The sequence below is a fragment of the Melanerpes formicivorus genome, unplaced genomic scaffold, assembly GCF_026170545.1.
Source record: "Melanerpes formicivorus ecotype bairdi unplaced genomic scaffold, bMelFor1.0.p_v2 SCAF_2729, whole genome shotgun sequence".
Taxonomy (NCBI): Eukaryota; Metazoa; Chordata; class Aves; order Piciformes; family Picidae; genus Melanerpes; species Melanerpes formicivorus.
The window spans coordinates 1-20,946 of record NW_027145080.1 but is presented as its reverse complement, the minus strand read 5'-3'; the positions used below and the strand labels follow the sequence as shown (position 1 = coordinate 20,946).

General features: G+C 68.9%; 2 protein-coding genes and 1 long non-coding RNA gene across 3 annotated transcripts; all 3 read left to right on the top strand.

The window, feature by feature from the left end:
- Positions 1 to 1,487: 1,487 nt before the first annotated feature.
- On the top strand, positions 1,488 to 4,536 carry LOC137461626 (lymphotoxin-alpha-like; the record flags this gene model as incomplete). Its single annotated transcript, XM_068171304.1, is given in 7 exon segments — positions 1,488 to 1,573; positions 2,434 to 2,467; positions 3,022 to 3,085; positions 3,943 to 4,115; positions 4,174 to 4,314; positions 4,317 to 4,384; positions 4,386 to 4,536. Coding segments are annotated over 7 exon segments (717 nt in total), but the record flags the coding sequence as incomplete, so codon positions are not given.
- A 3,223-nt stretch (positions 4,537 to 7,759) lies between these two features.
- On the top strand, positions 7,760 to 14,241 carry LOC137461628 (protein PRRC2A-like). The gene is made up of 6 exons (XM_068171305.1): positions 7,760 to 7,865; positions 8,183 to 8,313; positions 10,814 to 10,991; positions 13,150 to 13,275; positions 13,353 to 13,419; positions 14,092 to 14,241. Exons 2-6 carry the CDS (start codon positions 8,211 to 8,213, stop codon positions 14,239 to 14,241), a joined length of 624 nt encoding a protein of 207 aa, XP_068027406.1. The 5' UTR covers positions 7,760 to 7,865; positions 8,183 to 8,210.
- A 2,556-nt stretch (positions 14,242 to 16,797) lies between these two features.
- LOC137461627 (uncharacterized) lies at positions 16,798 to 20,902 on the top strand. The gene is made up of 5 exons (XR_010993437.1): positions 16,798 to 16,911; positions 17,916 to 17,989; positions 18,743 to 18,884; positions 20,235 to 20,329; positions 20,744 to 20,902. It is a non-coding gene; the product is annotated as an uncharacterized lncRNA (long non-coding RNA).
- Positions 20,903 to 20,946: the final 44 nt, after the last annotated feature.

Below are 20,946 nucleotides of genomic sequence, written 5' to 3'. Positions count from 1 at the left end.
AGACCCACAGCATCTCCCCGGGATCCCCCAGGAGCCAGCAGGGAGCCAGCAAATCCCAACTGGGACCTCCTCAAATCCCTTCGGCCCCCCCCAAAGTCCCCTTGGAGCCCCCAGAATCGGCCGGGGGGGGGGGGGGGGCATGGGGCTCCCCTTCAAAACTTACGCCCCCCCCTCCCAGAAGCTTCTAAGGGGGCCGGGAGACCCCTCCCCAAAAAACACCCCATTGAAGATCCCCCCCAAACATTCCGGGGGGGGGAGGGGGGGATCCTGGAACCTCCCCAAAGCAATCGCTCCACCCCCCAACATTTTGTGGGGGTATCTGGACCCCTCCCACCCCACCCGTGACCCCCACTCGCTTCTCGTGAACCCCCAAACCGCCAGGACATCTCCCTCCCCCCCCCAAATCCCCAACCCCACCCCCACGGAATCATCTCGGACCCCCCACAGGACCACCACAAAGCCGGGAGGGGGGGGGGTGTCCCCCAAAAACCTTCAAGGACCTCTCCCCCCCCCGCAAATCCACTCTGAAATTTCCCGGGGGGAGGGCAGGGAGGTCAGGACCAAGAACCCCCTCAGAATTTCCGGGGAGGAGGGGAGCCCCCAAACTGCTCGGGAACCCCCCCTCCCCGAAAACTCCGCGGCGCTGCCCAGGAGCCGAAACCGGGGGGTGGGGGGAGCCCCCCCCTGCCCCCCCCCCTCTCTTCCTTCCCTCTTTGAGGCGCAGAGATTGGCCCCGGGGGGAGTGAGGGGGGGGGAGGTTTTTGGGGCCGGAAGCAGCAGGTTTCGGGTCCCCCTCTTTCTCTCCCCCCCCACCCCACCCCAAACCTCTCAACTCCTTTCTCTTTTCTGGGGGGGGCCCCCACCCACATCCGCCCCGCCCCCTCCCGGGGCTTTTCCCGCCAACGGCAACCTGGGCTTTTTTTTTGGGGCGGGGGGAGGAAGGCGGGAATGACCTCACCCAGCACCCCTAAGACCTCCCTTAATTTTTAGGACCCCCCCCATACCCCAGCACCTATAGGACCCCTCCCCAAAATTTCTGTGGCACCCCCCTCCAGCATCTTTCGGAGCCCTCCCGAATTTTTGGGCTCCCCCCAATCACCCTTAGTGTCCCCCCCAGCACCTATAAGACACACACCACCCCCCCCCGAATTTTTAGACCCCCCCCCGAATTTTTAGACCCCCTCCGAATTTTGAGACACCCCCCCGAATTTTTGGGACCCCCCCCGAATTTTTAGCCCCCCCCCAAGCCCCTCTTTCCCCCGGGGTCGTGCCCCCTCCCGTTGCTTGTCACTTGGGGGGGGGGTCCCATGCGTTTCAACGGCTCCCACGTGGGGGGGGGGACACACAACACACACATCCCCGGCCGCAGGGTGTCGCGACGGGGCGTGGCCCCCCCTCAAAACCGTTCCGCCCCCCCCTCCGTGTCCCGGTTTCCCCCCTCGCGCCCCCCGCCCCCCCCCCCCGTGTCTCCGTTTCCGTGACGCCGGCTCCGTGACACGGCGTGGGCCGGGGGGGGACGGACGGACTGTGCCAGGGGGCATAAAAAGGTCCCCTCGTGGTGGGGGGGGTGTCGGTGAGCAACTGAAGGCTATGGCTGGGACCCCCCCCGCGCCCCCCGCGAACCGGCGCCACGTGTGGGGCCGCCCCGAGGGTCCCGGGTGGGGCAGCCCGGGGGCTGCTGCTGCTGCTGCTGCTGCTGGGGGGGGGCAGCGCCCGGAGCGCGGTGAGGACCCGCACGGGGGGGGGGAGGAGGGGTCGTCGGTCCCCTGTCTGTCTATCCTCTGTCTGTCTCCCTGTTTCTTGTCTGTCTCCTGTGTCCCCGTCCGTCTGTCCCTGTCCCTTCTGCCTGTGTCTCTGCTCCGCGTCCGTCTGTCCCGCTCCCTGTAGCCGTCGGTCCCATCTGTCTGTTTTCTGTCTGTCTCCTGTGTCCCCTGTCTGTCTGTCCCTGTCCCTTCTGCCCTGTGTCTCTGCTCCGCGTCCGTCTGTCCCGCTCCCTGTAGCCGTCTGACCCCTGTCTGTCTGTCCTGTGTCTGTCTCCTGTGTCCCCTGTTCGTCTGTCCCTGTCCCTTCTGCCCTGTGTCTCTGCTCCGCGTCCGTCTGTCCCGCTCCCTGTAGCCGTCGGTCCCCTGGCCGTTCTGTCGCGTGTTCGTGTTCTTCGTCCGTCTGTCCTCCGTCTGTCTGTTCCTGTTCCCTCTATCTCTTGTCTTCTCTGTCCCGTGTCTGTGTCCCCCGTCCGTCCCTGTCCCCTCTCCCTGTCCGTGTGTCCGTGCGCCGCGGATCCGCCCGAGCGCATCCCTGGGTCCCTGAGTCCCTCCGCGCCCGTCGCTGTCCCTCCGTCCCCAGCCCTGCGTCCCTCTGTTCCTTGGCGTCCCCCCGCGGTGTCCGTCTGTCCCTCTCACTCCTCCCCTCTCTCTCTCTCTCTCCCTCCGCCAGGCCCCCACGGAGACGTCGCCACCGACAGCACTTGGTGAGTGCCCCCCAGCGCTTCCCAGTGCCCCCCAATGCCCTTCCAGTGCCCCCCAGTGCTTCCCAGTGCCCCGCAATGCCCTTCCAGTGATCCCCCAGTGCCTCCCAGTGCTCTTCCAGTGATCCCCCAAACCCTCCCAGTATCCCCCAGTGCCCACCAATGCCCTTCCAGTGATCCCCCAGTGCCTCCCAGTGCTCTTCCAGTGCCTCCCAGTGCTCTTCCAGTGCCCCCAGTGCCCCCCAGTGATCCCCCAATGCCTTCTTAGTACTGTCCAGTGCCTCCTAGCCTCCCCAGTGCCCCCCTAGTGCCCCCCAGTGCCCTCCCAGTACCCCCAGCGCCCCCCCCAGTGCCCTCCCAGTCCCCCCTCATTCCCCCCCAGGCCCTCCCAGTCGCCCCCCCCCCCATCACCGGAACCCCTCTGGGGACTCCCGGCTGCCACATCCCCTTTCGTCCTCCCTCCCTCCCCCCCCCCGCCGCCGAGACCTCATCCTGTCCCTTCCCCCCTTCCCCCCTCCCGCGTCCGTCTGTCCTCAACGCTCCCTCCCCCTCCCCAGGAGGCTTCCCGGGGGGGGTCGCAGCTGCTGCGGGGAGAGGAGAAGCCAGCGGCGCACGTCGTGGGTGAGGAGGGGGCACACTTTGGAGGGGGGTGTCCCCCCAAGGGGCTGGGGGACATGGCGGGGGAGGGGGGGGGGGCAGCGGGGACGGGCTTAGGGGGGAGATACTTGGGGGTGGTCCTGGAGGTATTGTGGGGGATCAGGAGGAGGGAGGGAGGGGAGACCTGGAGGTTGCTAGGGGGCTGGGGAGGGGTCCTGGGGGGGGGGGAATTGGGGGGTCCCGAGTAAGATATAGGGGGCCGGGGGGGGTGGGGGGTCTTGAGCGGGTTGTGGGTGGGGGGCGTGGTGATGGGGAAGGGGCTTGAGGGTTCCAGGTTGGGGGGTCTTGGGTGTCCTGTAAGGGGGTCCTAGGGGTCTTAAGTAGGTCATGGGGGGGGCATGGTGATGGGGAGGGGGCTTGAGGGCTCCGGGGGGGGGGGGTCCTAGGGGTCTTAAGTAGGTCATGGGGGGGGACATGGTGATGGGGAGGGGGTTTGAGGGTTCCGGGGGGAGGTCTTGGGTGTCCTGTGGGGGGGGTCCTAGGGGTCTTAAGTAGGTCATGGGGGGGGCATGGTGATGGGGAGGGGGCTTGAAGATTCTGAGGGGGGGTCTTGGGCGTCCTGGGGAGGGGGTCCTAGGGGTCTTAAGTAGGTCATGGGGGGGGCACATGGTGATGGGGAGGGGGTTTGAGGGTTCGGGGGAGGGGACTATGGGGGGGGGCCCCCCTAGTGCCATGGGGGGACACACACCCTGGGGGGTCTGCTCCCCCTGTTCACTCAGGCCCCTACCGATGGCTCTCTGCCTCTGCTGTTCACTCTGATCCCTACTGACGGCTCTGTCTCTTTTCTCCCTCCCCTTCTCTTCCCCCCCCCCCAATTCCAGCCTCCTTCTCCAATTGGCCGTGGCGCCAGGGGGGGCCGGGGGGAGGCCTGGTTTGGTCCGCGGGGGTCGCCCCGGCCTGGCTGCGGGCGGGGGTGCGGCTGGAAGGCAACCGCCTGGTGGTGCCCCGCGACGGCCTCTACTTCGTCTACGCCGCCGCCGCTTTCCAAGGAGGAGCCTGCCCCACCCCGGGGCCCGCCCCCGGCGGCCACGCCCCCCGGCGGCCCCGCCCAGGGCCCCGCCCTGCTGCTCCGCCTCTCCGTCTCCCGCTTCTCCGAGGAGTACCCCCGCGACGTGCCCCTGCTCAGCGCCGTCCGCTCCGTCTGCACCGGGGGGGCGCAGGGGCACAAGAGGAGGAGGAGGAGGAGGAGGAGGAGGGACCCCAAAAGAAGGAACCTCAGGGGTGGGGAGGAAGAGGAGGAGGAGGAGGAGGAGGGGGAGGAGGCTGGGAGACAGCCCTGGTTCGAGTCCCTTTACCAGGGAGCTGTGTTCCAGCTGCGCCGCGGGGACCGCCTGGAGGCCACCCCCACCCCCGGCCGCTTCCTCGACCTCCACGGGGGGGCCTCGGCCTATTTCGGGGTGCTAGGGGTGGATTGAGGGGGGGGGTGGGGAGGGCGATGGGGGCGGGGGCAGGGCAGGAAAGCGAGGGGCGGGGGGCGTCGGTAGGGACCGGAGTGAACGGAAGGGGAGAATAAGGGGGGGGGGGGGAGGGGAGGAGGAGCCCTCGGGAGGGGTCCGGAGGTGGGGGTTGGGGGTGGGGGGCGCAGCCTGGTTCCCGCCACGGATGGTAATGGGGGGGGGGGGGGGGGCGGGGCGTTATTTATTAAGCTAATTTATGTATTTATGGAGGGCCCCCGGGTTGGGGGGGGCCGGGGGGGTATTTATTGAGAAAAAAACAGTGAAAAGCTCTGAAAGAGTAATAAAACCAGTGAAAACCAGTAAGGACCAGTATAAACCAGTGCAAACCAGCAACAGCCTCGACTTTTGGGGCTGCAGAGGGACCAGGGCTAGGGAGACACCTTCCTGCACCCCCCCCCGGCCCCTCTCTGTATCCCCCAGTGCTTCCCAGTGCCTCCCAGTGTCTCCCAGTGCTCCCCCAGTGCCCTCCCAGTGCCCTTCAGGGCTCCCCCAGTCCCACCCCCCAGTACCCCCTAGTGCTTCCCAGTGCCCCCCAGTCCCTCCCAGTACCCCTCAGTCCCTCCCATTGCCTCCCAGTGCCCCCCAAGCGCTCCCCCAGTGCTTCCCAGAGCCCTGCAGTCCCTTCCAGTGCCCCCCAGCGCCCCTCAAATTCTCTCCCAGTGCTTCCCAGAGCCCTGCAGTCCTTCCCAGTGCCCCCCAGTGCCTCCCAGTACCCCTCAGTCCTTCCCATTGCCTCCCAGTGCTCCTCAAGTGCTTCCCCAGTGCTTCCCAGAGCCCCCCAGTCCTTCCCAGTGCCCCTCAAGTGCTCCCCCAGTGCTTCCCAGAGCCCTGCAGTCCTTCCCAGTGCTCCCCAGTGCCCCTCAAGGGCTCCCCCAGTGCTTCCCAGTGCCCTTTAGGGCTCACCCAGTCCCACCCCCTGTACCCCCTAGTGCCTCCCAGTGCCCCCCAATTCCTCTCATGAGCTCCCCAAGTGCTCCCTAGTCCCCCTCAAGTGCTCCCCCGGTGCTTCCCAGAGCCCTGCAGTCCCTTCCAGTGCCCCACAGTGCCCCTCAAATGCTCTCCCAGTGCTTCCCAGAGCCCTGCAGTCCTTCCCAGTGCCACCCAGTGCCTCTCAGTGCCCCTCAAGTGCTTCCCCGGTGCTTCCCAGAGCCCTGCAGTCCTTTCCAGTGCCCCTCAGTCCCTCCCAGTGCCCCTCAAGCACTCCCCTAGGGCTTCCCAGAGCCCTGCAGTGACTCCCAGTGCCCCCCAATTCCTCTCATGAGCTCCCACAGTGCTCCCTAGTCCCCCTCAAGTGCTCCCCCAGTGCTTCCCAGAGCCCTGCAGTCCTTCCCAGTGCTCCCCAGTGCCTCCCAGTGCTCCTCAAGGGCTCCCCCAGTGCTTCCCAGTGCCCTTTAGGGCTCACCCAGTCCCCCCCCCCCACCCCCTAGTGCCTCCCAGTGCCTCCCAGTACCCCTCAGTCATTCCCATTGCCTCCCAGTGCTCCTCAAGTGCTTCCCCACTGCTTCCCAAGAGCCCTGCAGTCCCTTCCAGTGCCCCCCAGCGCCCCTCAAATTCTCTCCCAGTGCTTCCAAGAGCCCTGCAGTCCTTCCCAGTGCTCCCCAGTGCCTCCCAGTGCCCCTCAAGGGCTCCCCCAGTGCTTCCCAGAGCCCTTTAGGGTTCACCCAGTCCCCCCCCCCTACCCCCTAGTGCCTCCTAGTACCCCTCAGTCCTTCCCATTGCCTCCCAGTGCTCCTCAAGTGCTTCCCCAGTGCTTCCCAGAGCCCTGCAGTCCTTCCCAGTGCTCCCCAGTGCCTCTCAATGCCCCTCAAGGGCTTCCCCAGTGCTTCCCAGAGCCCTGCAGTCCTTCCCAGTGCTCCCCAGTGCCTCTCAATGCCCCTCAAGGGCTTCCCCAGTGCTTCCCAGAGCCCTGCAGTCCTTTCCAGTGCCCCTCAAGAGCTCCCCCAGGGCTTCCCAGAGCCCTGCAGTGATTCCCAGTGCTCCCCAATTCCTCTCATGAGCTCCCCCAGTGCTCCCTAGTCCCCCTCAAGTGCTCCCCCAGTACATCCCAGAGCCCTTCAGACCCTCCCAGTACCCCTCAAATGCTCCCCCAGTGTTTCCCAGAGCCCTGCAGTCCTTTCCAGTGCTCCCCAGTGCCTCCCAGTGCCCCTCAAGCGCTCCCACAGTGCTTCCCAGTCCTTCCCAGTGCCCCTCAAGCGCTATCCCAGTGCTCCCTGTTGCCCCCCAGTCCTTCCCAGTGCCCCTCAAGTGCTATCCCAGTGCTTCCCAGTGCTCCCCGTTGCCCCCCAGTCCTTCCCAGTGCCCCTCAAATGCTATCCCAGTGCTTCCCAGTGCTCCCTGTTGCCCCCAAGTCCTTCCCAGTGCTCCTCAAGTGCTCCCCCAGTGCTTCCCAGAGCCCTGCAGTGACTCCTAGTGCTCCCCAGCTCCCCTCACATTCTCCCACAGTGCTCCCCTGTCCTTCCCAGTGCCCCTCAAGCGCTGTCCCAGTGCTTCCCAGAGCCCTTCAGACCCTCCCAGTGCCCCTCAAGCGCTATCCCAGTGCTTCCTATTGCCCCCCAGTCCTTCCCAGTGCCCCTCAAGCGCTATCCCAGTGCTTCCCAGTGCTCCCTGTTGCCCCCCAGTCCTTCCCAGTGCCCCTCAAGCGCTCCCTCAGTGCTTCCCAGTGCCCATCAGTGCTCTCCCAGTCCCTCTCAGTGTCCCCCAGCCCGCCCAGTGCCCTTCAAGCGCTGCCCCGGTCCTTCCCAGTGCCCCCCACCCGTGCCCCCCCAGTGCCCCTCCGGAGGGGGCGGGGCCTCGCCCCGCCGTTTCCATGGCGACGGGAGGCGCCCGGGAAGGGGGCGCGGCCCAGCCTGGCCCCAGCCAATCACAGCGCGGAGTGGGCGGGGCGAGGAGCGAGGCGCGGGACCTCTCCCGCGCGCCGGCAGGGGGCGCGCGGCCGCCCGCGCTCCGCCCAGTCGCCGGCCCGGCGCCGCCCCTGTCCGTCACCTCCCCTTCGGCCAATCCCCGCACGCCCCGCCGAAGCCCCGCCTGGGGAGTTCCGGTGCGCGGCGCCTGCGCAGAGCGCCGGGGGCCGCCATTGGCGGTGAAACCGAACCCGGCCCTTGAGCTGGGGGAGGATAAGGGAGGGGGGGGGGGGTGGGGGGGGGGGTGGTGTGCGGGGCCGGAGCTTGGGGTAGTGGGGGGGGGGGGGCGGCGGCCTAAAGAATCCGCCTCCATCCTCCGCCCGCCGGCCCTGTCCGGCCCCGCCGCGACCGCATCCGCCCGCAGCGGAGCCCGCCCAGGGCGGACAGGTCGGTATCGGCGGCGGCCGGCCGTAGTTTCTACCCCCCCAAGTCAAGTCGCGGCCTAGCCAGCTCCTTCATCCATCCATCCGTCCCCGCCTAGGCCGCGTCCCGGCCGCCATTTTGAACTCCGCGGCGGCCTAGGCGCCCCGGCCCCCTCCTCCCCACTGCCCCCCCCCCTTCTCCTCCCCTTCTCCGCTTCCCTTCGCCGCCTCCTTCCGCCGCCATCTTGGCCCCCGGGGGGGGTCGCAGCCGCGTCCCCGCGCCCCGGGTTCCGTTAGCGGCGGTAGGCCCCCAATCTCTTCCTCCCCCTCCTCCCCGGTTAGGAGGGGCCGGCGGCGCCGATGCAGCGCGATGAGCGATCGAGCGGCGCGGGGCAGGGAGGGCCGGCGCTACGCCTGCCTCAGCCTGAGTGAGAGCTACCGCGGACGGGCGCTGGACAGCCCCCGCGCCCCCGGTGAGAGCCGGCCCGCCGCACCCCCCCCCCGCAGCACCCCCAGCCCCGCGCCGCCGGGGGGAGGGGAAACACCGCAGAGATAACCCCCCCGGGAGCCACGGGGAGGGGGGAGGGGAACGGAGAGGCTCCGGCGGGCATCGCGATGGGGCCTCGGGGGGGGGGAGCGGGGGGACCTTGAGACAACGGAATGGGGGCTGGGGGAGACCGGGATGGGGCTGGGGGGGACAGGGATGGGGCTGGGGGGGACAGGGATGGGGCTGGGGGGGACAGGGATGGGGCTGGGGGGCACCGAAGAGGCTCCGGGATCCCGAAAGAAGGCTGCAGGGAGGGGAGCGGAGGGGCTCCGGGGGGCACCGGAGAGGCACTGAGATAAGGGGATGGGGGCTGGGGGGCACCGGGATGGGGCTCGGGGGCGACCGGGGAGACCCTGAGACAACGGGATGGGGGCTGGGGAGGGCTGGAGGGGCTTTGGGGGCAGCGGGATGGGGCTGGGGGGCACCGAAGAGGCTCCGAGACAAGGGGATGGGGGCTGGGGGGAACCGGAGAGGCTCCGTGGGGCACCGGGATGGGGCTGGAGGGGACCGGAGAGGCTCCGGGGGGAACGGGGATGGGGCTGGGGGGGGACCGGGGAGACCCTGAGACAAGGAGATGGGGCTGGGGGGGCACCGAGGAGGTTCCGGGGGGCACCGGGATGGGGCTGGGGACGACAGGAGAGGCTCCGAGACAACGGGATGGGGCTGGAGAGGCTCCGGGGGGGCACCGGGATGGGGCTGGGGACGACAGGAGAGGCTCCGAGACAACGGGATGGGGCTGGAGAGGCTCCGGGGGGGCACCGGGATGGGGCTGGGGACGACAGGAGAGGCTCCGAGACAACGGGATGGGGGCTGGGGGGGGACCGGGGAGACCCTGAGACAAGGGGATGGGGGCTGGGGGGCACCGAAAAGGCTCTGGGGGGCAGCGGGATGGGGCTGGGGGGCACCGAAAAGGCTCTGGGGGGCAGCGGGATGGGGCTGGGGGGCACCGAAAAGGCTCCGGGGGGCACCGGGATGGGGCTGGGGGGGGACCGGGGAGACCCTCAGACAACGGGATGGGGGCTGGGGGGCACCGAAAAGGCTCCGGGGGGCAGCGGGATGGGGCTGGGGGCGACTGAAGAGGCTCCGGGGGGCACCGGGATGGTGCCTGGGGAGGGCTGCAGAGGCTCCGGGACCCCGAAATGGGGCTGGGGGGAGGGGAGCGGAGGGGCAGCGGGATGGGGCTGAGGGGCACCGGAGAGACCCCGGGACCCCGAAATGGGGCTGGGGACAGCGGAGGGGCTCCGGGGGGCACCGGGGCGGGGAGGAGCGGATTGGATCCCGGCCCCCGAAGCGGGGCTGGGACCGGAGGGACTCCGGCACCCCCCGGGGCAACGAGCGGGAACGAGAGGGGGCAGGGGGCCGGAGAGACCCCCCCCGGGAGCCCAAAGTGGGGTGGGGGAGGGGTCGGGGGGGGATGGGGGATTCACTGAGGAGGGGGCGGGGGGGGAGCTTGGGGGGGGCCTTGAGGGGCTTCTTTGGGGAGATGGCTGCGGGGTTCTGGGGAGGGGGTTAATTGGGGAGGGGGCTGTGGGGTTCTGGGGTGATATTGGGGAGGGGGCTGCGGGGTTCTGGGGAGGGGGTTAATTGGGGAGGGGGCTGTGGGGTCCTGGGGTGATATTGGGGAGGGGGGCTGCGGGGTTTTGGGGGTGATATTGGGGAGGGGGCCGCGGGGCTCTGGGGTGATATTGGGGAGGGGGCTGAGGGGTTTGGGGGTGATATTGGGGAGGGGGCCGCGGGGCTCTGGGGTGATATTGGGGAGGGGGCTGGGGGGTCCTTAGTGGCTTCATTGGGGAGGGGGCTGCGGGGTTCTGGGGGGTGATATTGGGGAGGGGGCTGCGGGGTTTTGGGGGTGATATTGGGGAGGGGGCCGCGGGGCTCTGGGGTGATATTGGGGAGGGGGGCTGCGGGGTTTTGGGGGTGATATTGGGGAGGGGGCCGCGGGGCTCTGGGGTGATATTGGGGAGGGGGCTGCGGGGCTCTGGGGTGATATTGGGGAGGGGGCTGGGGGGGTCCTTAGTGGCTTCATTGGGGAGGGGGCTGCGGGGTTCTGGGGGTGATATTGGGGAGGGGGCTGCGGGGTTCTGGTGGGGGGGCTTCATTGGGGAGGGGGCTGCGAGGGTCCTGAGTGGCTTCATTGAGGAGGGGGCTGCGGGGTCCTTTGGGGGGGGGGGGGGTGTCATTGGGGCTGGTTTGGGAGGGGGTCCAAGGATATATTTGGGGAGGGGACTTCGAGGCTGATTTGAGGGGGGGGGGTCAGAGGGTGTATTGGGGGGGGGCGGTTCCGGGGCCGCTCTGGGGAGGGGGCTCTGAGGTGGGGGTGGGGCCGTGGTGTGTGCCCGCCCAGCGCCGGCTTTGGGTCGGGGGCCCGGGGGCCGGCTTTGGGTCTGGGGGTCGTGACGCCGTGTCCCCCCGCTCCCCCCCCCCAGCCGCCCCCCGCCATGGGCTGCAGAGCTTGGGCAAGGTGGCGGCGCGCCGCATGCCCCCCCCCGCGCACCTGCCCTCGCTGAAGGCCGAGAACAGAGGCAACGACCCCAACGTGGCCCTGGTGCCGCGGGACGGCTCAGGATGGGCCAGCAGGCAGGACCCCCCCGAGCCAGCAAAGAGGTGCACCCCCCCGCGACCCCAGCGCCCCCCCGCCCCAAATAAACCCCCCCCAGACTCCCCCGGAGTTACTGAGACAGGCTGGGGGAGGGCTCAGTCCTGACTCTGTGTCTGAGGCTAAGCAATGTGATCAGGATCTACTTCTCCCCCCACAAAGTGCTTGCCAGACCCCCCCCAATGACCCCCCAAATGTACCCCAAGCCCCCCCCCAAATGACCCCCAGACCCCCACCCAAATGTACCCCAAACCTCCTCTCAAATGACCCCCAGACCCCCACCCCAAATATAAGCCAGACCCCCCCCCCCCCAAAATCAGTGGGAGAGGTTCCAGAGATCTTAGTTTTTAGCTTGCTTGTTGGGCTCCCAAACCTGCACAGGACCTCCCCCCCCCCCCCCCCCAATGTCCCCCAGACCACCCCCCACATATCATCCCCCCCCCAAAAGTTCCCCAGACCACCCCCCTACATATCATTCCCCCTCAAAATGTCCCCCAGACCACCCCCCACATATCCTCCCCCCCAAAAATGTCCCAGACCACCCCCCACATATCATCCCCCCCAAAATGTCTCCCAGACCACCCCCCACATATCATCCCCCCCTCAAAAATGTCCCCCAGACCACCCCCCACATATTCTTCTCCCCACCAAATGTCCCCCAGACCACCCCCCACATATCATCCCCCCCCCAAAATGTCTCCCAGACCACCCCCCACATATTCTCCCCCCTCAAAAATGTCCCCCAGACCACCCCCCACGTATCCTCCCCCACCAAAAATGTCCCCCAGACCACCCCCCACGTATCCCCCCCTCCCCAAAATGTCCCCCAGACCTCCTGTGCCCCCTCAGTTCTGAGCCCTCAGCTGCTCCCCAGCCCCCCCCGACCTCCGTGTGCACCCCTGGTTCTGAGCCCTCAGTCCCCCTTGACCCCTCTGTGCCCCCACCCCCGTGCCCCCCCAACTCCTCTGTGCCCCCCCTCCAGTTCTAAGCCCTCAGCCGCTCCCCAGCCCCCCCTGACTCCCCTGTGGCCCCCACCGACCCCCCTGTGCCCCCAGCTCCCCTGTGCCCCCCCGACACCCCCTGTGCCCCCAGCTCCTCTGTGCTCCCCTGACCTCCTCCATGCCCCCCCACTCTCTGTGCCCTTCAATTCTGAGCCCTCAGTCCCCCTTGACCCCTCTGTGCCCCACCCCCTGTGCCCCCCCCAGCCATGATTTAGGTGCTCCCCAGTCCCCTTGACCCCTCTCCACCCCTGTGCCCCCCACCCCCTGTGCCCCCCAGTTCTGAGCCATCAGCTGCTCTCCAGCCCCCCCTGTGCTCCCCATGTGCCCCCAGCTCCTCTGTGCCCCCCGACCCCTCTGCCCCTTCCTGCCCCCCCCAGTTCCAAGCCCTCAGCTGCTCCCCAGCCCGCCCTGATCCCCCCTCACCCCCCTGCCCCCCCAGTTCCAAGCCCTCAGCTGCTCCCCAGCCCCCCTGCCCCCCCAATTTCGAGCCCTCAGCCGCTCCCAAGCCCCCCTGACTCCCCTGTGCCCCTCAGTTCCAAGCCCCTCAGCTGCTCCCCAGTCCCCCGACCCTCTTGTGCCCCCTGCCCCCCCCAGTTCCGAGCCCTCAGCCGCTCCCCAGCCCCCCGACTCCCCTGTGACCCCAGCTCCTCTGTGCCCCCCCAGCTCCCCTGTGCCCCCCCTGCCCCCCCAATTTCGAGCCCTCAGCCGCTCCCAAGCCCCCCTGACCCCCCTGTGCCCCCCAGTTCCAAGCCCTCAGCCGCTCCCCAGCCCCCCGACTCCCCTGTGACCCCAGCTCCTCTGTGCCCCCCCAGCTCCCCTGTGCCCCCCCTGCCCCCCCAATTTCGAGCCCTCAGCCGCTCCCAAGCCCCCCTGACCCCCCTGTGCCCCCAGTTCCAAGCCCTCAGCTGCTCCCCAGTCCCCCGACCCTCTTGTGCCCCTTGCCCCCCCCAGTTCCGAGCCCTCAGCCGCTCCCCAGCCCCCCGACTCCCCTGTGACCCCAGCTCCTCTGTACCCCCCCAGCTCCCCTGTGCCTCCCCTGCCCCCCCAGTTCCGAGCCCTCAGCCGCTCCCCAGCCCCCTTTGACGCCCTGTGCCCCCCCATGCCCCCCCAGTTCCGAGCCCTCAGCCGCTCCCCAGCCCCCTTTGACCCCTCTGTGCCCCCCCAGTTCCGAGCCCTCAGCCGCTCCCCAGCCGCCGTCGCCGTCGCCGCCGGATTCGCAGACGCCTGCGGCCCCGCCCCCGGTGAAGCGACCCCCGACAGCCCCCGAGGTGAGGCTGGGGGGGGGGGCTCGGCGACCTCCCCCCAAATCCCCCTCCCCCCCCCCCCCAACCCCCCTCTTAACTCTGTTCTTCCCCCACCTCCCCGCAGCCCCCCCCCCACGCCCGGCAAGCGGGGCAAAGTCCTGGGCGCAGGCCAGCGGTACCCCCCGCCGATGGTGAGTGCCTGGGGAACCCCCCCGGGACCCCCCCAACGCAGCCTGGGGTCACTCCGGCCCCCTCCCACGCTGGGGATCCCCCATCCCCCCGTTTTGGGAGGGTTCTGACCCCCCCTTCATCCTCGAACACCCCCCCCCCCCCTCCGGGGTCTGGCTGTGGTGGGAAGAGTTTCCTCCTTCTCCCTGGGGGCTCAGGGTGTTTCCACCCCCCCCGTGTGTGGGGTCTCCCCCCCCGCGTTTGGGGTCTCCCCCCTCCTCATTTTTGGGGTCCTCTTTGTCCCTTTGTGGAGCTCCTCCTCGTTCCTGGGGGGGTCTTTAATCCCTTCCTCCCTTTCTGGGCTCCCCCAGGCTGCTGTCCAGAGCCCCCCCTGCCGTTTTGGGGGGAGGGGCTTGGGGGGGTTTGGGGGAGCCCTGGGGTATTGGGGGTGTTGGGGGTCTTTGGGGAGCAGTGTGGGGGTTGGGGGGTGAAGCAGGGGTGGGGGTCTTTGGGGGATTTGGGGAGGGGGGTTGGGGGTCTTTGGGGAGCAGTGGGGGGGTTGGGGGTGAAGCAGGGGTGGGGGTCCCTGGGGAGCCCTAGGCGGGGGGACCCGGGGGGAGTTTCGGGGGGGGTGGTGGTCGGAAGTCTTTGGGGGGCTCGGGGGGTAACCGGGGGTCCGTGCCCCCCCTCCCCAGGCACGCGGGGCCCCCCCCCTGCCGGGCCGGTTCTCGCGGGAGGAGTTTCCGACCCTGCGGGCGGCCGGCGAGCAGGAGAGGGCCGGCCGCGAGCGGGACGCTGCCGACGCGTGGTGTGGGCCCGCACCGAGCCCCCGCCCCCCCCGGTGAGGCCACGCCCCCTCCCGCCCTCGGCCCCCGCCCCCGCGCCCCGCCGCCCCGCCCCCCAGCCCCAAACCCCGCCCCCGGCAGCCTCCGCTCTGCGCCGGACCCTCGCAAGCTGTGCCCCCAGCCCTGCCTGAGATGCCTCCAGACCCACCCCCAGCACCCCAAATCCTGCCCAGGGGACCCCGCAATCTCCTCCTGCATCCATAGCCCCTGCTGGGACCCCAAAGCCCTTCCCTGGAACCCCAAAAGCCTTCCCCAGGACCCCAAAACTGCCCCCAGGAGCCAATGATCTGAGCTGGTGCCTCCCAAGCTTGTGCCCCCAGCCCTGCTTGAGATGTCTCCAGACACCCCCCCAGCACCCCTAAACCTGCCCAAGGGAGACACCCCACAACACCTCCCCCTGCACCACACAGCCCCTCCTGGGACCCCAAAACCCCACCCCAGGACCCCACAACCACCCCCCAGGAGCCTCTGCTCTGCACCAGGCCCTCCCAGGCTGTGCCCCCAGCACTGCCTGAGATGCCTCCAGCCCCCCCCCCCCCCCCCCAGCACCTCAAAACCTCCCCAGGGGACCCCACAACCTCCCCTTGCACCCCCAAACCCTTTCCTGATACCCCAAACTCCCTCTCTGGGACCCCCAAACCCCTTCTCTAGGGCCTCAAAGCTCCCCAAGGCATTCTCACACTGCCCCACTCCCACCTGAGGCACCCAAGCTGTGCCCCCAGCCCCACCTAAAGCAGCTCCAGACCCCCTCCCAGCACCCCAAAACCACCTGAGAGGACCCCAAAACCTCCTCCTGCACCCCCCAAACCCTCCTGAGGGACCGCAGGAACCTCTGCTGCCCCCCCCCACACCCTCTCAGTGTCCTCAAAGCTCTTCAGATTTCTGCCTTTGGCACCCCCAAACCTGCTCAGAGCCCCCCCAGCCCGCCCCCCCAACTCCTCCTGACCCACCTCAGACCCCCCCAGACCCCCTCAAAGCTCTTCAGATCTCTGTCTTTGGCACCCCCAAACCTGCTCAGAGCCCCCCCAGCCCGCCCCCCAACTCCTCCTGACCCACCTCAGACTCCCCCCAGAGCCCCCAAAAATCTCCAGATCTCTCCTCTTGGCACCTCCAAACCTGCTCAGAGCCCCCCCAAACCCCTCCTGACCCACCTCAGACCCCCCCAGACCCCCTCACTGCCCCCCAAAGCTTTTCAGAGCTGGTCTCTGGGCACCCCCAGACCTGCTTAGAGGCCCCCCAGACCCCCCCAAACCTCTCCTGACCCACCTCAGACCCCCCCAAAGCTCTTCAGATCTCTGCTCTGGGCACCCCCAAACCTGCTCAGAGCCTTCCCAGACCCCCCCCAAACCCCTCCTGAGCCACCTCAGACCCCCCCCAGACCTCCTCAGTGCCCCCCACAGCTCTTCAGCTCTGTTCTCTGGGCACCCACTAACTTGCTCAGAGCCCCCCCCAGTCCCCCCTAAACTCCTCCTGACCCAGCTCAGACCCCCCCAAACCCCCTCAGTGCCCCCCAAAGCTCTTCAGATCTCTCCTCTTGGTACCCCCAGACCTGCTCAGAGCCCCCCCAAACCTCTCTTGACCCATTTCAGACCCCCCCAAACCCCTCCTGACCCACCTCAGACCCCCTCAGTGCTCCCCAAAGCTCTCCAGATCTGTCCTCTGGGCACCCCCAAACCTGTTCAGAGACCCCCAGGCCCCCCCAAACCCCTTCTGACCCACCTCAGATCCCCTCAGTGCCCCCAAAGGTCTCCAGAGCTCTGCTCTTGGCAGCCCAAGACCTGCTCAGAGCCCCCCCAGGGCCCCCCAAACCCCTCCTGACCCACCTCAGACCCCCCCAAACCCCTCCTGAGCCACCTCAGACCCCCCCAGACCCCCTCAGTGCCCCCCACAGCTCTTCAGATCTGTCCTCTGGGCACCCCCAGACCTGCTCAGAGCCCCCCCAGGCCCCCAAACCCCTCCTGAGCCACCTCAGACCCCCCCAAACCGCCTCAGTGCCTCCCAAAGTTCTTCAGATCTCTCCTCTGGGCACCCCCAGACTTGCTCAGAGCCCCCCCAGCCCCCCCCCCAACCCTTCCTGACCCAACTCAGATCCCCTCAGTGCCCCCCAAAGCTCTTCATATCTCTGCTCTGGGCACCCCCAAACCTGCTCAGAGCCCCCCAGACCCCCCCAAACCCCTTCTGACCCACCTCAGAGCCCCCCAGACCCCCCCAAACCCCTCCTGACCCAGCTCAGACCCCCCAGACGCCCTCAGTGCCCCCCAAAGCTCTTCAGATCTCTGCTCTTGGCACCCCCAAACCTGCTCAGAGCCCCCCAGCCCCCCCCAACCTCTTCTGACCTACCTCAGACTCCCCCAGCTCCCCCCAATCCTCTCCTGACCCACCCCAGCCCCCTCCCAACCTTCACTTTGGCCTCCAGACCCTTTCACCCTCCCCCCCCCAAACCCCCCAGCCCCCCTACTCCTGCCCCCCAACCCTCCCCCGAATCAAACCCACACCTGGTGGGGCTGAGTGAGGGGCTGGGACCCCCCCCAGTGACCCCCAACCCCCCCCCCCCAGGCGGCAGCTGGCGGGAGGGGCGCGGGGCCGAGGAGCCGGCGCCCGTGGGGGGGGGGCCCGCAGCCCCCCGGGCCCCCCCCATTCCCTCCCTACCGGGGGCTGGTGCCACCCTTCGTGAGTAGCTTGGGGGGGGGGGTCTTGGGGGTCGCTGGGGGGAGGGTCTGGAGCTTGGGGGGGGGGTCCTGGAGTCTTGGGGGGGGCTGGGAGTCACTGGGGGGAGGGTTTGGAGCTTGGGAGGGGTCCTGGAGCTTGGGGGGGGGGGGGGGGGGGGGTCTGGAGCTTTTGGGGGGGGCTGGGAGTCACTGGGGGGAAGGTCTGGAGCTTGGGAGGGGTCCTGGAGCTCTTGAGGAGGGGGCTGGGGGTCACTGGGGGAGGGTTTGGAGCGTGGGAGGGGTCCTGGAGCTCTTGGGGGGGGGGCTGGGGGTCACTGGGGGAGGGTTTGGAGCTTGGGAGGGGTCCTGGAGCTTCAGTAGAGGTCCTGGAGCTTTTGGGGGGGCTGGGGGTCACTGGGGCGAGGGTTTGGAGCTTGGGAGGGGTCCTGGAGCTTGGGGGGGGTGTGTCTGGAGCTTTTGGGGGGGGCTGGGAGTCACTGGGGGGAGGGTCTGGAGCTTGGGGGGGGTCCTGGAGCTCCGGGGGGGATGGGACTGGGGATCCCTGGGGGGGGGTCCTGAAGCTTTGGGAGGGGGTCTGAAGGTTGGAGGAGGTCCTAGAGCTTGGGGGAGGGGGGGGGCCTGGAGCTTTTGGGGGGGCTGGGGGTCACTGGGGGGAGGGGGCTGGAGCTCGGGGAGGGGTCCTGGAGCTTCAGTAGAGGTCCTGCAGCTTGGGGGGGGGAGTCTGAAGCTTGGGGGAGGTCCTGGAGTGTGGGGGACACACACTGGGGGTCACTGGGGGTCAGTCCTGAAGCTTTTGGGGGGGGGGGTCTGAAGCTTGCGGGGGGTCCTGGAGCTTGGGGGGGGGGGCTGGGGGTCGCTGGGGGGGGTCAGTCCTGAAGCTTTGGGGGGGGTCTGAAGCTTGGGGGAGGTCCTGAAGCTTCAGAGGAGGCCCTGGAGCTTCGGGGGGGTGTGTGTCTTGAAGCTTTGAGACCCCCACTCTCATGCCACCCATCCCCCCCCTCCCAGATGTACCCTCCCTACCTGCCCTTCCCACCACCCTATGGCCCCCCCGGGCCCTACAGGGGGCCTGAGAGCCAGAGGTGAGCGGGGGGGCGGCTTGGGGGGGGGGCATGGGGGGCTTGGGGAGGTGTGGGGGGAAGGTTTGGGAGGGGGGCTGGGGGTCTTTGGGGAGCCCTGGGGTGAACTTGGGGGGGGTTGGGGGTCTTTGAGGAGCCCTGGGGTGAATCTGGGGGGGGGCTGGGGGTCTTTGGGGAGCCCTGGGGTGGATTTGGGGGGGGGCTGGGGGTCTTTGGGGAGCCCTGGGGTGGACTTGGGGGGGGTTGGGGGTCTTTGGGGAGCCCTGGGGGGGACTTGGGTGTGGGGTTGGGGGTCTTTGGGGAGCCCTGGGGGGATTTGGGGGGGGGGCTGGGGGTCTTTGGGGAGCCCTGGGGTGGATTTGGGTGGGGGGTTGGGGGTCTTTGGGGAGCCCTGGGGTGGACTTGGGGGGGGCTGGGGGTCTTTGGGGAGCCCCGGGGGAGATTTGGGGTGGGGGCTGGGGGTCTTTGGGGAGCCCCGGGGTGGATTTGGGGGGGGTTTGGGGGTCTTTGGGGAGCCCTGGGGGGGATTTGGGGGGGGGGGCTGGGGGTCTTTGGGGAGCCCTGGGGGTTTTGGGGTGACTCTGGAGGGGGCCTGGGGGTCTCTGCCCCCCCGGGGGGGGTCCTTCGTGGGGACCCCGCAGCCTCGAGGGGGTCTCCGGGCTGCTGGTTTTGAGGCGGGGGGGTGTGGGAGGCAGGAGGTCTCCGTTGGAGCTCTCTTGACTCCGCCCTCCCTGCGCCTTGGCTCCGCCCCCCCAGGTTCGCGCGCGGCCCCGCCCCGCGCGGCCCCCGCCCCCGGCGCGCGCGGCCCCCGCCCCCCCGGCGCGGCCCCCGGTGCTGAAGCAGGACGAGCTGAGGGACTTCGATCAGCTGGACCAGGAGGGGGACGAGGGCTGGGCCGGTACGGGGCGGGGGGGGGGGCGCTGGGGAGGGGTCCGGGGGGGCTGGGGGGGGGGCTGGGAGGAGCTGGGGGTAGGTTGGAGGGGTCCTGAGGGGGGTTTGGAAGGGGTGCTGGGGGGAGTCTGAGGGATCTGGGGGGGGTCAGTGGAAGATTTGGTGGGGGTCTTGGGGGTCCCTTAACAGTCTTCAAGGGGTCCAAGGGGATTTGGGGCGAGCTAGGGGGGCGTTGGGGCAGATTTAGGGGGTCCTGAGGGTGCTGGGGGGAGTCTGAGGGATCTGGGGGGGCTCACTGGAAGTTTTGGGGGGGGGTCCTTCAGGGGTCTGCAATGGATCCAAGGGGGTTTGGGGGGAGCTAGGGGGCGTTGGGGCAGGTTTAGGGGGTCCTGAGTGTGCTGGGGGGAGTCTGAGGGATCTGGGGGGGTTCAGTGGAAGATTTGGGGGGGTCTTGGGGGTCCTTTAACAGTCTGCAAGGGGTCCAAGGGGATCTGGGGGGAGCTAGGGGGCGTTGGGGCAGGTTTAGGGGGTCCTGAGGGTGCTGGGGGGGGGGTCAGTGGAAGATTTGGGGGGGTCCTGGGGGAGTCCTTGAGGGGTCTGCAAGGGATTCAAGGGGATTTGGGGGGAGCTAGGGGGCATTGGGGCAGTTTTAAGGGGTCCTGAGGGGGTCTTGAGGGTGCTGGGGGGAGTCTGAGGGGATATGGGGGGGCTCAGTGGAATATTTGGGGGGGTGCTGGGGGGTCCTTGAGGGGTCTGCAATGGATCCAAGTGGATTTGGGGGGGAGCTAGGGGGCATTGGGGCAGTTTTAAGGGGTCCTGAGGAGGTCTTGAGGGTGCTGGGGGGAGTCTGAGGAGATCTGGGGGGGCTCATTGGAAGTTGTGGGGGGGGTCCTTGAGGGGTCTGCAATGGATCCATGGGGATTTGGGGGGGCTAGGGGGCGTTGGGGCAGGTTTAGGGGGTCCTGAGGGTGCTGAGGGGGGTCAGTGGAAGATTTGGGGGGGGCCCTGGGGCATCCTTGAGGGGGTCTTTAAGGGATCCAAGGGGAATTTGGGGGGAGCTAGAGGGCGTTGGGGTAGGTTTAGGGGGTCCTGAGGGTGCTGGGGGGAGTCTGAGGGGATCTGGGGGGGCTCAGTGGAAGTTGTGGGGGGGTCCTTGAGGGGTCTGCAATGGATCCAAGGGGGTTTTGGGGGAGCTAGGGGGCGTTGGGGTAGGTTTAAGGGGTCCTGAGGCGGTCTTGAGGGTGCTGGGAGGAGTCTGAGGGGATCTGGGGGGGGTCCTGGAGGGGTCTGCCAGGGGAGGGGGTGTGGGGGGTGTGGGTCTGCCTGTGGGGTGCCAGCCCCCCCCGGTTGCCCCCAGGGGCGCACGAGGAGGTGGATTACAGCGAGAAGCTGAAGTTCAGCGACGAGGAGGACGGCAGAGAGTCCGAGGAGGAGGGGGGGGGCGCAGGAGGGGTGAGCCCCCAGACTCCCCCCAAGCACTCCCAGCACCCCAAATCCCCCCCAGGACCCTCTAAATCCCCCCCAGGACCCCCCACCCAAAACACCCCAGGGCTCCCCAAAGCTCTGCCCCAGCTCTTCCCCCCCATGAACCTCTCCACCATCACCTCAGCACCTCCCCGATGACCCCCACCCCTGGGACCCCCAGGACCCCCCCAAGCCCCCCCAAATTGCTTCTGAGACTGCTCATGAGCTCCTTCAATGTTACCCCCAATAATCTCCCCCCAGGACCCTCCTAAATTGCCTCCAGGACATTCCCCCCCCCCCCATCTCTATGTGACCTCCCCATGACCCCTGACCCCCCCCCCCAAGCTTCCTCATGTCCCTGACTCCCCCTCCTCATTTCCTTCTCCTCCCTCCCCCCACCAGGAAGGAGCCAGAGCCCTCCCCCCCCCACCCCGAAGCCCCCCCAAGAGGAGCCTCCCCCTGCCCAGGAGGCTCCCAAGGAGCCGCCCCCGGCCCCCCCCCCCAGCAGCGGCCGCCGCCTCCCTCCGCCGCCCCCCAACCGCGGCAGCTGGGCCCTGCCCAATCAGGTGAGGGCAGGCTGGGCTCCGGCCAATCGGGCGAGGCGA

Excerpts from the sequence above, each read along its gene's own strand:
- LOC137461628 (XM_068171305.1), top strand. The coding sequence starts at position 8,211 with ATGAGCGATCGAGCGGCGCGGGGCAGGGAGGGCCGGCGCTACGCCTGC. Across the intron at positions 13,276-13,352 it reads AGGCTGGGGGGGGGGGCTCG|CCCCCCCCCCACGCCCGGCA; the intron begins GCGACCTCCCCC and ends ACCTCCCCGCAG. Across the intron at positions 13,420-14,091 it reads AGCGGTACCCCCCGCCGATG|GCACGCGGGGCCCCCCCCCT; the intron begins GTGAGTGCCTGG and ends CCCCCTCCCCAG.